We start from the raw sequence: 14,333 nt of genomic DNA on the forward strand, positions 1-14,333 counted from the left end.
TTTCAGATCGTGTATGCATGTTCATGTGTCTTAATAAATCAGCTTCCACTTCTAGTCACAATAAAAAGCTGTTGAATGCGCATGCTGGCTGCTTTTCTGCTTCTGAGAATTCTACCCAGAGAACATTCCAGCCACTTCAAAGAGGGAAAGCCTTGCTACGTCTCTGTGGGGGAAAAAAAAGGATGTAAAATCTGACTAGTTTCATGGAGTTTACAAAGATCCCGCTAGAACACCTTCTCTTCCTCCCTTTCATCTTTTATGAAGTTGCAGGGGTTTTTCTACAAGGTCATTAAAAAAAATCCAGCACATTTTTTTTTTATTTTAAAACCTGACAGTGACTTAAATGATTTTTTTTTTTTTTTTTGCAGCACTGAAGGCATAGGGGCTGCTGAAGATGTCTTTTAATTAGCCAGGTTTCCATGACTATGGCAGAAAAAAAAAGATTTTTCTTGCATTTTTATTTTGTTGTTTCCCCTTCTTATTTTGAAACACTGTAATTGCATTGCACCTCCCTAAGGAGGTGTTCCATATATCATTGCCTAGAGCAACTTGTACTGGAATAGGAGATGCTGGGTGATTCCAGACAGCTGATGACAATCAGTACCAACTCCCTGATCAGCAGCAGGGCACATGCTCTTATGAGGTCTTCTTGAAACCCCCCTCCCCCTGTCTGAGAGACGTATTCTTAACAAGTGGTGTGCTCAAGCTGTGACTGGCATTCTGAAACCTGCTATATCATTGGACCAAGTGCAGATTTCTCAGAGATCACCCAACAAGTGGTAGCATTGGCTAAGTCCCTAATATTTAAAATACATACACTGTATACTGCAAATGTGGACATTTTGATAGAATGTCACTGCAGAACATTGAGCCTTATGTTAAAAAAAGGAGAGTTTTAAAATACTTTTGATGACTGTGTATATAAACATGTATGGGTTAAACAGTGCTCTCTTTAAAGGGATTAAAAAAAATAGTGCTTAATAAAACATTAAAACAGTGCTTAATAAAACATTAAAACAGTGCTTAATAAAACATTCTTGAAAACAAGCCTCAAAGTTCTGTAAATGAGTCCCAATCACACAAGTCACAAAGAACTGCAATATTTATCACTGAACACAACATCTCAGTTTTTAAAGCACTGCACAAGTGTATACAAAATCCTTCAACAGTCTGTCTAAATTGTCAGAATCTTCAAAAATCTATTAGCTGTTTCTCCACTTTTAGCTTTTCCTTGTCTGGTTTTTTAGTGGAAAGCACATGCAACTTCCAGATAGCAGAATAATTAAATCCTATGGATTTCAGATAACGATGCATGTATTTATTTGTTTCAGAGATGGTTGATCTTTGTGAAATACAGGTTTATGGTTTACTGTCACTCTCATCTCACATCAATGTTCACTCTCCAGGGGCTTTGTGTCTAAATTTAGAGCATCACATTAATATCTTGCAGTACAGAGTGCAATTCAGATACATGGAGTCAGTTGACAAGGCCCATGCATTGCACTTTCTCCTTTTTGTACTGATTTTTTTAATTCATGTATGGTACATATTTATGATACAGCACATTAGTCACATGTGATGAAAAAACAAGTTCCACAGTTGCTAAGTAACCCATGCTCCACATGGTAAGAACAGGTATGAAAGTGGAAACAAAATACAATTTTCATTACTTTTGACCTAATATTTCTCCATGTGGGGAATGACAGAGACAATTGACTTTAGTATCATCTTAAAAGCATATTTCAAGTGACACAAGTCATCAACATACTGGGCCCTTTGTGTGTCCAGTTGTCATTTTATTTTTTGTTTTTTTGTAAGTGATGTTGTTACTTTGTGAAATACTTCTAGAGTATCGTGCTGCCTTTCTACACTCACCTTCTGTGGGAGTTCCTGTTGCTATTTACATGGCCTCGTCCCGTGCAGCCTGGCGTAGGACACTTAAGAACATTTTCATACATTGCAAGAACTTGACAGAGAAAGAGTATAGAATAGGAAAGGTTAGAAGCCCCGGAACCAATTGATTACATCAATTTGTGGACAGTAAGAAAATCACTCTCATTAGGCCATATGACAGTAAGGGAAGGGATCATGCAGAAAAATGGGTCTTACTGGACAAGCTGATACACACATTATCCGTTGCATCTAGGCAATGTAGACTCTGCATTTTAGACATGCGTAAAGTGCCAGGGGTGTTACAGTATATGACTGATGATATGCATAGCATAGCCCAGATTCAAAGCATGAAACCTTTCAGTTTTTTTCCCCCAAAAGTTTTCAGTGATGATTTGTGCCTTTTAAAGAAATGGTGCAAATAACCCTTTGCTTGGAAAATAACCTCTACTAATACTGATAAACATTCAAGATGTGTCCTCATTCCCTTACACTTATTCCACAGAGTATATTTAAAAAATAGTACATTATTTAAAAAATAGTACAATACATCGGTTATCAAGTAGCTACAACTTACAAGACACTATTAGCAACACAAAAAACAAACTGGACTTTTATGAAGTCATGAAAGACACAATGGAGAAGTAAGGTTTGAACCTTGATACATTGTTGTGTAACATGTAGTATGAGGTGCAGTAACAACAAATATAGGGAGAGGGAGCCACGTGACTTACAGTGACATGTGTGCCAATGTTCAGGGTTCTGATATAGGGCAGTTTTCTGCACTGTAAACCCTCTGTATATACAGTGCCTTGCATAAGTATTCACCCCCCTTGGACTTTTCCACATTTTGTAGTGTTACAACATGGAATTAAAATTGATTTAATTGGGATTTTTACCATTTGATTTACACAACATACTTAACACTTTGAAGGTGCAAAATATTTTTTATTGTGAAACAAAAGTTAATTAAACAAAAAAAAAGACATTTGTTGGTTGCATAAGTATTCATCCCCCTGAGTCAGTACTTGGTAGAAGCACCTTTGGCAGCAATTACAGCTGTGAGTCTTTTTGGGTAAGTCTCTACCAGCTTTGCACATCTGGATCCTGCAATTTTTGCCCATTCTTCTTGGCAAAATTGCTCAAGCTCTGTCAAGTTGGATGGGGACAGTTGGTGAAACAGCAATTTTCAAGTCTTGCCACAGATTCTCAATCAGACTGAGGTCTGGGCTTTGACTGGGCCATTCTAAGACATTCAGGTTCTTGTTTTTAAACCACTCCAGTGTAGCTTTGGCTGTGTGTTTAGGGTCATTGTCCTGCTGGAAGGCGAACCTCCGCCCCAGTCCCAGGTCTCTTGCAGACAAACAGGTTTTCCTCTAGAATTTCCCTGTATTTGGCTCCATCCATCTTGCCCTCAGTCCTGACTAGTTTCCCAGTCCCTGCCGATGAAAAGCATCCCCTTAACATGATGCTGCCACCACCATGCTTCACCGTGGGGATGGTGTTCTCAGGGTGATGAGCAGTGTTGGCGTTGCGCCACACATAGCGATTTACGCTAAGGCCAAAAAGTTCAATTTTGGTCTCATCAGACCAGAGAACCTTTTTCCACATGTTTGCTGTGTCTCCCACATGCCTTTTGGCAAAATCCAAACAGGATTTGATATGGGTTTTTTTCAGCAATGGCTTTCTTCTCGCCACTCTTCCATAAAGCCCAGCTTTGTGGAGCATCCGGGTTATAGTCCCATGGACGGTTTCTCCCATCTCAGCTGTGGATCTCTCCAGCTCCCTCAGAGTTACCATTGGCCTCTTGGTTGCTTCTCTGACTAATGCCCTCCTTACCTGGTCACTGAGTTTTGGTGGACGGCCTTCTCTAGGCAGAGTCACGGTTGTGCCATATTCTTTCCATTTTTTAATAATGGATTTAATGGTGCTCCGGGGGATGTTCAAAGTTTGGGATATTTTTTTTATAACCCAACCCTGATTGGTGCTTCTCCAGAACTTTATCCCGGACTTGTTTTGATAGCTCCTTGGTCTTCATGATGCTGTTTGTTTAGATATGCTCTCTAACAAACTCTGGGGCCTTCCAGAAACAGTTGTATTTAATCTGAGATCATGTGACACTTTAATTGCACACAGGTGGACTCCATTCAACTAATTATGTGACTTCTGAAGGCAATTGGTTGCACCAGAGCTTATTTAGGGGTGTCACAGCAAAGGGGGCGAATATTTATGCAATCAAGACTTTTCAGTTTTTTATTTGTAAATAATTTTGAAAAATATGTAGATTTTATTCCTCACTTCGACATTATGGACTATTTTGCGTAGATCAGTGACAAAAAAATCCTAATTAAATCCATTTTAATTCCAGGTTGTAACACTACAAAATGTGGAAAAGTCCAAGGGGGGTGAATACTTATGCAAGGCACTGTATATATCCAAACTCACTGTAATTGTACTTAAAACATGCAGTTATGATGGCTCAGTCATATTTTCTTTTTGAAACACAAACTATATAGCTGAAAACATTCTGTATTGAAGTAACTGGATTCACTCCAGAGATACCACTTGTAAGGCATAGTTGAGCTTGATTTATAATACTAAAGTAAATTGTGTTTTATATTTACATAGAATTCTAGAAAATGTTATTGACAACAGAGATTTAAATGCAAGACTTTGTATTTGCATTCACAATTAACTGTTATTTTGAGATCTTAACAAATAGTTTGCATACTAAAGTGAGAAAGGTTTTATACTTGTAGCTGGTAGGACTGCTTACTAAGTAGTTAAGTATTTGCTAATTGTGTTCAATCTACTTACCGTATAAAGGTTGTGTTAGTTTGGGCTGCTCTAGAGCATAAGACCGTTTTCTCATCAGGACTGCTCTCAGACTGCCACGTTTTTGTAATGTTCCAGTGAAGGTAAGCCCCATACCATTTGCATTCTCTACCAATGTGATCTTTTACTGTATTTGAATTTGTTGTTTTATGAGTTGTATTTTTTAACCTCTTTAGTGATTTGTTTGTGGCCACAGTAACATGGCTCACTGAGGTAATGCAAACAGCAGTGTTTCTTATTTCAGTTTTGTTTTTAATTACCCGAAATTTGGGGCTATTTTGGACAGTTTTGACATTTTTTGTAGTAATTCTTTATAAATAATTTTTTGGAACTAAGTTTGTGATATATTTACAGGTATACCATGGGGCTATATAATAGAGTTGAAACGTTTTTGTAACACGTGACTTAAGACCCTTTTTTAAAAATTTAAAATTTGTCCAATGTTCCAGGGCTTTGTGGAGTCTTTGGACACCCCTTCAAAACTGTGACTTAGCCACTTTAAACCTTCCTCATTTCAACATTGGACACATGAGTTTAAAAATAAATAAATAAATAAATAAACAAAAATAGTGGAGCTTGTCCACAGGAGAATATAAATTGTGCTTTTTGGCCAAAATTTAAGTTTCACTGAACATTGAGTCCATCAACAGGCATTCTTCATACTGGACAGTGCCTCTTCGGCCAGTTCCGTAGAATCATGGTAGCTTCGAGCACCAAGTTCTTTTATACGTTTGAACCACTTCTACCGTCTCTGCAATCTAATGCCCTTCAGCTATGATGATTTCCTAGTCTGAAATTCTTATCGCGAGATTGAATGTTAACACCCTCACATGATCAGTGATGAGTTGAAAATCACATGATATGCGGTAAAGTAGTATGCAGTATAGTAACGTTAGAACATATATTATCAAGGAAAATAATAATTTTATTATCCTTGGTACATATGTGGAACTTTTTCTATCTAGAGTTACCCCAAAGAAGTCGCACTACTTGGAGGTAACACTGGACAGGTCATTGTCTTGGCCATGGAAAGGGCTACAGATTAGAAACAATATGTCCCCAAATCAGTGATTTGTGCAGATTCTGACAATCTGCCTGCGAACTTCAGGCTGGGCTGTACAGAAGAAAGTTTGACCACAACATTTGTATAGTCATTTTCACTCCTCGGACAAATCATACAAAAAAGGTAGGTAAACCCAAGAATAGAATAAAACTAAACTGCTCATTAGAAAGCTAAGAACCAGGGCTTTTAAACTGTGTACAGTTTGTTTATATTTAAAAAGTAAAACGTAGTGTTTTATTGCAAAAAGTATATTTTTTTCATTTCTGTCCAATGTTCAACGACATCCAAAATATCCCCAGATTACGGTATATTCAATATGTACAGTGGCATGCCTAATGTTGTAGTTTCTTTTGTATATTAGGAGTGTGTACAGCCACTGTTTCTTATACACTGTGTTTATCAGGTTTTCTTTATTGTTTGTATAACGATTCCTTGTTTTTCTCTCTTTCTTTTCAAAACATAACATCGTTTGTGCTTATACTGCTTTTTTGACCCTCTGCGAGATGTGTTGCAATATTAACTCAGGTTAGAAACTGTTGTATTTATATAATCCAAGTAAAGTTAAATGTTCCTCTCCCAGCATATGTAGGACTGCTTAGGAGTGGTGAGTCTTTTGTTTGCTGTGAATAGTCACATTTTGAGAATTATTTTGGCTTTGTTGCACTGATTGTTTATGTATATTGTGCTACTTTGATAAGTTATTTTCTGTTGATGCACATTTGATTTCTTAGTACACAAGTAATTGTATTTTCTTTCTTTTAGTTCACCCCTTCTGCGTGCGTTATATGCTGGGAAGGGTACAGCTGTCTTTCTAAACCAAGTGTCCCTGGTGCTTCCCGTATTTTCCTTTAGTATTGCAATTACCATTATCTACTAGTACAATTTGTATTTATTCTTTGAAACTGTTTTCTTGTCTGAACTCATTTAATTGAGGGGGCCTGTTGTGGGAACCTGATATGTATTTGGGGTATAGGGTGTCCCTCTAGCTCTAACATACAATCTATATTAGGGGTGGTGTAGGCTGATAGCTATTCAGGTATGCAAGTAAGAAGGCTTAAAGTTACATCCGCGCTACATACTGATAGTATTTTAAAAAAAAAATATATGTACACTGATAACAGCCCAGCTGAAATGTATATTTGTGGGTGGTGCATTCTGAAACAAAGTCATCATTTAAAGAAATGGTGGCTTTAAGTTTGATTTGTTTTATATACAGTATATAAACTTGTTTTATCAAAGCTTTTAGTCCACAGCAAAATGTGTACAATTTGTCTGCATGACATTCTTTGAATAAGGGGCGTCTCATTAACCTACAGAAAAGGGACACAACGTGTTCTATGCTAATCCGTAAATACAAGCTTGGGGGTCTATATAATTGGGTCTGTGTGGAAATCTGGAAATGCCCATTTAAAGACACTGCAGGCTTCAATGACGTTGGGGTCTATTTAATTCTAGAGTATACACCCTCTGCTATGAGTACCACTGCCCATGCACCGGTAACCTGCTCTAATGCAGAGCCTCTCCACTTTAACACAGGCATTAATACATCACTCCTGGAAGACACTACAGTATGTGACTCAATTGGTGTGTAAGTAAAATTACATTTTAGCCTTGATTTCAAAGGGATTTCCAAAGCCTTTTATACTGTATGTGCGAATCATTTTTCCCATTAATTTATTTTATATGTACCATATTGAACTACATTTTCTAATAAATTTATGGTGATGTAACGGCACATCGTGACTGTGTATTCCTTTTAGTATGGGAAATGATTTTAATTAACGTTATATTGATAGCTTTATAATCCTGAATCAAACCAGTGTTTTCATATTAATAACGTCATATTTTTCATAATTTCATTTAATTGTGTTTCTTGTCATCTCTTTGGTCCATAAACTTTTCCACCTTATACTTTTTGACAAACTTTAAACTTACATTGTTTGCTTAAGGAAACTTGCTACAAGTGAAGTATATACACTTTTCACTTAAAATGTAAGTCTTAAGGGGAAATGTGCAAGGGGCATGGAGACACAAAACATACATGTGTGGTAAACACGGAAGGGGGCAAAAAGCCAACAGGGTTTTAAATAAATTGAAAGGCTTTGCTATGGTTATTCTCATCCACAGAATAATACACAAGGATCTTGACCCTATGTCTAGGATAATATTCAGCAGCATACAACAATGCAAAGGGTTTTGGATAGTGTTTTATGAAACAAACAACCAGTACTTCAAAGATCATGAACAAGAAAAGTGTCTTACTTTCTGGAGGTACCCTGTCTTTGTGAGGACACCCTGATAAACTCCGATGGTGAGGGTACAGCCCTGTCACATGACCCGTCCCATCACACCCCGGCGTCGGGCACTTGCTTTCTTTCTTGTCAGCGCGAGACAAATCTGCAAACATCAGAGATCCTCAATTTCACCAGCATGTCCCATATACACAGCTGCACGGCATTGAAGTGCATGCATGCAACAAGGGTTCTTGCATGGCAAGTTGCCACTAATATAAATAAAAACCTACTAGAATATGCTCGACGGGATAGATATTTCTACAAGTTACATCTATAAAAAAAGGTAGAACGTAGTCACAGTCCGACATGCTTGATTCTCTGTTATAGATTAAAAGCCAGAACCTGATATGATGCTTATAGGGTTTTGTAACGACAAACACATGACCATTGGCTGTGGTGAAATGCATATTAATTGTGGGAATTAAATTAATGTCCTCTCTAAACATGTCATATTTGTCATATCGGAAACTGTTTAGTTGAACTTCACACGGATAGACACAATTATTATTATTTTTTTTTTTAAATATAATTTTACATGGCTAGCCAGCATTCACATTTTGGGGAATTTATTTCAACAATTGCTTTAGAGATTTTCCCACATGCGGTAACAGCACCATTTGCCTTGGTCTAGAAAAACCCTACTCATTCATCAGAATCATTCAGCTTACTGACATCACCGAACAGCAACCCATTCTGTCAATATACAGATAAACCAACAATAATGACTTATGACATGTCTTCAAACCCACCTTAGTCATGGTTCTATGACAACTTTCACACTGAATCAGTGTGAAAAGCTTATCGGCAGCATTCCACATATTTGAGGGAGACTATCTCTGCTATCTCTTCCATGCTGATTTGCCCCACAGCCATATTTCATGAACATCGCACAAACTATCACAAGTCTAAACTCCAATTGCATTAAACTGAGTGGGACCAATTGTTCAGGCTTCATTTCTATAGAGTTGCCCAAATTTTACAACTGCTTGAGACCATTTAAATCTACAATCTATAGATAGAGTGATGGATACAGAATCTCCAATCTGTTTATCCCTGAGCCTGAATTGAGTCACAGATTTCCCTCAGAGGTAACTGAATGCTGTAGTTCTTTGACTAACGCTCTTGGCATTGGGAAAGGTGGTCGCTCCAAGTACATTGTTCTGAACCTCAGGGAGCATCTCAGAAAGCACCTGTGCGCGGATCCTTAGATGATTCTACCCAAGCTCATCTCAGGAGACTTTTTGGTAGTTCCATACGTTGCCATCAATGGAGTTTAACAGTGTTGAAAGCATTAACCATGAAGAATTCTACTGGACTTATTTTCCTATTGTTTTTGCTCTGACCATTCCCCAGCTTTATAAACTTTGACTGGAGACACGTGCTTGAAGGTCTTCATGCAGAAACTGATGTAATGCTTATGGAGTTTATAGAGTTTCAGACTTTATTATTATTATTATTATTATTATTATTATTATTATTATTATTATTATTATTATTATTATTATTATTTTACTGTCCCTTTACCTTTTCATAATGCAATTACTCAAATATATAATTTTTTTCATGTCTGTTCAGGAGCTGCTCTTCTAGTCGCCTGACACAGATATATGTCAAGTGTCTTAAGAGTAGTAAGAGCCAGCACAATCTAGTGATCTGCCATTTCTGTTTTGCTGGCAATACACTGCCATACACAGTACTATGAAGATTAGGGGTGTGCTGATACTCATAACTGCCATTAATGAAGCATTTATTGGCAGGTATTGAATATATCAAAACACACCTATTTATTAATGTGTTGATTTCAAAACAAGAAAAGCTGTCCTTCCTTCACCTTTATAATGAAGTACCATTCAGTGACAATTAACTTCCGCATTGAGTGTTTAAAAAAAATAAAAAAAATGATTGGAAGCTAATTTTGTTCTCATTGTCAGTTTACAGAAATACAAAATGTCAGCGACCCGGACGAGAGGAAAATTAGCTTTGGTTTTAAACACTCAATGAGGAAGTTCATTGCCATTGTAGTCAGTTGTAAAGGTGTGGAATGCACAGCTTTTCTCGTTCTGAAATCAACACATAAATAATTCTTTAATGGAAATTACGAGTACAAGTATCAGCACACGCCTAATAGACACTAGAAATGACCAGAAGCTGTTGAACTCATAGTCAAAGCACCTGAACACAGACTTATTTAAAAAAAAAAATAAAGAACCGCTGATGATAGCAAACATCATACAAATATAAGGGGAAAGTAAAATGTAAGCTACTTACTGTTTAATTCTCTGCTTTCCGTAAACCAGTAGCAACATATATATTTTCCATGGCTTATCTGTGAACACAGGCTATTATGTTAAAGAAGTTACAGCAGTAGGCTATAGTTTAACTCTTTCTGTTGAGTCCATGTGGTACCATGTGCTAAAGAAATAGTTGGACACACAACTCCTTTCAGAATTTTTGAAGGAAAACAAAATATCTTGTCTATTGCCAACCCACTGTTTGGCACTGAATATGTTAAAGTTAGACAGAAAGGCATCCATTTGACTTATTTGGAAACAATTTACAATCGATGAGGTCATGGATAACCTGTGTTGTGATACATGGTAGTCCATGAGTCTCCAAGAAATGCAAACTGAGACCTGATTTTTCTTGTTAGATGTTTTTTCCCCTTGAAGTAACGGAAGTGTACAATGCATTAGAAGTGGTTTTCAATCACAACATTATCAAGAACAGAACTGGGGCCATTCTGAAGTGAAGTACCAGCAATGTCAGACATTCTGTTTTCATAAAGAGCCGTTCACAATGAAGACTAATTTACATCTCCACCCCCTCATTCTCCACATCCCTATCAGTCTGCCTTTGACAAGCAGACTTCCCATGCAGATAAAATCTTGGCAATGGCCAAGATGGCTATTAGTGAGCCTAGGGTGGGTATATGTTTCATTATGGTATCATATTTTAGCCTGATAACAACTCATAATCAGTTCCTACTTGATTAAGGAAAGAAACGATGAGCATTTTAAACAAACAGGCACATTTTGAAATGTACACCTCTGTATAATTTATGAAAATGTTTTCTTAAAAATGAATGTACAAATTGGTTAATTCTCTATTATTCAGTACCTGCACAGTAATTCTAAAGCTACTGGCAATAAAGACAGACTAAAATAGATATCCAATCCACTGAAGATGTCAAAACAGACAAACATAATTTGCAAAGACAAGAAACGTGTTTATAGGAAGAAACGGATGCATGTTTTAGATACTGGATGTGGGAAATGTTCACCTTTTAAAACAAGAGAGATTCCATTTGGAAGTACTGTTGTATAATACTGTTGTATTGCCTGCAGATTATTTAGATGGTAGAATAGGGGTGCATCTTATATAACAGTGATATGTATACATGTGTGACTTGCATATCTGCATGGCTGGGTTAATTATTGTGTTTTTTTATGTGAATACTTTTCCTTTGGTGCTTTGCATTTCACATTCCAGCAGGCAGCAGCTCTCGACAGCAGCATGAAGCCAGTGAAGTGGAATGCATATGAGAAAGCAATAGAGATCGATTGTGGTCCTGGCCAGACCATGCCTTGCATAGCAAATGGTTTCCACTACTTTACCATTTTAGTATAATTAATGTGCAGTCAGTGGCCCTGTCTTTCGTTATCGGTCATTCTGATACTGTTCAGTTTCTATCTGGCATTTTTAGTTTTAAGGTGGGAGGGCCTTCATCAGTAACTGTCATGCCATGATCATTTTATAAATCATGATGCCACCCACCCCAGACAATCTGTTACACATACTCTGTGCATTTGCTTTTTAGCAATGAATATCAATAGTTATCTCTCCAGTAGGCCTGCTTTTCCTAATTGTAGAAAGGTTTTTTTTGTTGTTTTTTTTTAATCATGGTTGCATTAATAGGACATAGATCACCATTAAATGTAGAAAGATAAAATGTAGCTTCTACTTTAACTATATGTAACATTAATATCCATGAAGGGCACACTTTGGAATCAGGCTTTCTATTTGTTTTTGTTATACTTGACGTTATACTTTGTGCATATTTATTTTGGGAATATATTTTAATGTGATTTAAAGGACTCCATGAGGTAGTGCCTTTGCTGGATGAAGCACTGGGGACCCCCAAGGACAGGAGTTTTCAAAGCTTTTATCAGCTTTAGTCGTGTTTTACTACTTTCCCTGCTGAAGTTTACATGTTTGTGTTTTTCAGGAGGATTTCTGGTTCATGCTCATCTACTATTTTCTCTTTCTTTTGTGTCATGTTTCAAAACATATAAAAATATTACTTCTAAAATATATAACTTTATTATAATATTATAGTGAAGTGACTTAATTAATAACTGGTCTTGGTTTGAAGCTATATATATACTGGTACTTCATATTTTATCTTCACTTTGTGATACTGGTCACATTGATTAGCAATCCAAAAAGATCAAACTTTACCTTTCGGGTAGTATGGCTTCTTCATGTGGCCGTCATGGAGTCTGTGTCTCCTCTCATCTCCGCAGTGTTGCCTCGGAATGTGCTCATCTAGCATTCCCATGTTGCCCCTCCTGTCCATGGCCATTTTATCTCTCATGGCTTTTGCCCGCTCTGTTTCCAAGGCGATTGCCTTTTCCAGCAATGTCAGGTTGCCCTTGGTCATGTCGAAAACTTCCTCCGAGCGGTCAGAGGTCACCGAGGCTGTGTCCTCATCCCTGTCATGATAGCCGTCTTCCTGGGCGCAGCTGGAGAAGGTCTTGGACCTGGGGCTGAGCTGCTCCTCCAACTTCATGAGGTTCACCATGTCTGAATAGTTGCGCTCCAGCATCCTTCCCGCTCCATTGTTCTCATTGCTCATCTGCTGGCAGTCAGCGTAAGTGGGTGTCTGCTGCTGGTGGTTTTTCTCGGCTGGCTGCGTCTCACTGAGCTTCCTGGCCAGGTCAAAACACTGGTTCCTCAGGCACTCCAAGCTGCTCAGACACACCTCCTCATCACTTTCATCCTGCCCATTACTGGTGTGCTTTCCCTGGATGCCTGCTCCAGCGTTTCTGCTACAGCTGTTGTTGTTGTTGCTCTCTGCCGTTGTCCCATCCAGATAGTTTTCCGACAGCACCACCCCATGCCCTTGTGCCAGAAGCTTCAGAGAGTCCACTGTTTCCCGCACCACGTCACTGTCCACGTCCAGGCTCAGCTCGCTTTTCCTGGCGTTCTTCTCGTTCTCATTGTCATCCTCATCCTCCATGCTGTTGGAGGAGTTGCTGTTCATTTCGGACTCCGTCATGGCACGGTAGGCAGCGTCCTCTGCTATTTTGCCCAGGTTCAACAAGGACTTGGCAACCAGCTCATCGTAATTGTCATACTCAGTGTTGTTGTTGTTGTCATCCTTCTCAGCCATTTGGTTGGATTTGGAATAGCTGCAGTCCATATGAACACCTTCTATGAAAAGACAAAACAGATCATTCTAGTTTTTCAGAAGCAGAAACTATGTATTTCAATTTGAAGTTATTTAGCTTAACCAGTTATTTAGGTCAGCCAGCCTAAACTGGGTTTAAATTGAATGTGTCAAAAGCAAGATGGAATCAAGCTGTTTTAAATTGTTAGGAGACACTGGTAAGGGTTTATAACTACTGATATTTAATGATAACGCCACAATTTCTATCAATAATAAGCCTCAATACCATTGTTGGTATCCATTTTTTATAATAGTATATAGAGTGCATACATACATCACTAAACTATATAACTTAGGACATAATAAAATTGGAGCTACAATTTATATTTTGGAATATTGTGCAGGCCTATTTTTGCTTGGTATGAAAAATCAAGTATAATTAGCTACTTAATTAAACATTTCTAAAGTTTTTATTTTTTCAAGATATGTCTACAATGGTAGTGACTTGTGTCTTTTTTTTGTGGCGTGTAAATAATGTCTTGTTTTTTATGCCTACAATAATTTTTGCTTATATGTAGGTTACATTGTGCAAATGACTGAATAGTTTTAAAAAATCTGCATTACATTGAGAGCATAGGCGGTGCATATAAGAAGCTTGCCCAAACCCTCACAAGAAATTGTTCTGACCAACACAAAAAATATTTGTGGGAGAAGATCGATTTTTTTTTTCACGCAACCACGGAAAGCAGGTCTGACAAACATATTTCTTGTTTTCCTACTGCACAACCACCAGACCGCTTGGGCAGCTGGGATATCAAAATCAACACTGTAGTACAGATACAGTGTTTAGTTGCATTTCAAT

The 14,333-nt window shown here is 37.7% G+C and overlaps 1 protein-coding gene across 19 annotated transcripts in view; it reads right to left on the minus strand.

Moving 5' to 3' along the window:
• Nucleotides 1-14,333, minus strand: part of LOC117403113 (myelin transcription factor 1-like protein) — a 102,471-nt gene that overhangs the window by 33,487 nt on the left and 54,651 nt on the right. For 17 of the 19 annotated variants that reach the window (XM_059023599.1, XM_059023608.1, XM_059023602.1 and 14 more), the window contains 3 exons: nt 12,541-13,515; nt 8,051-8,185; nt 1,876-1,966 (listed from right to left, as the gene is read on the minus strand). In XM_059023599.1, coding sequence (XP_058879582.1) covers nt 1,876-1,966; nt 8,051-8,185; nt 12,541-13,515 — 1,201 coding nt within the window. The remainder of the gene's footprint in view (nt 1-1,875; nt 1,967-8,050; nt 8,186-12,540; nt 13,516-14,333) is intronic. The other 2 variants (XM_059023609.1, XM_059023590.1) reach the window with 1 other exon arrangement.

This window comes from Acipenser ruthenus, chromosome 5, assembly GCF_902713425.1.
Source record: "Acipenser ruthenus chromosome 5, fAciRut3.2 maternal haplotype, whole genome shotgun sequence".
Lineage (NCBI taxonomy): Eukaryota > Metazoa > Chordata > Actinopteri > Acipenseriformes > Acipenseridae > Acipenser > Acipenser ruthenus.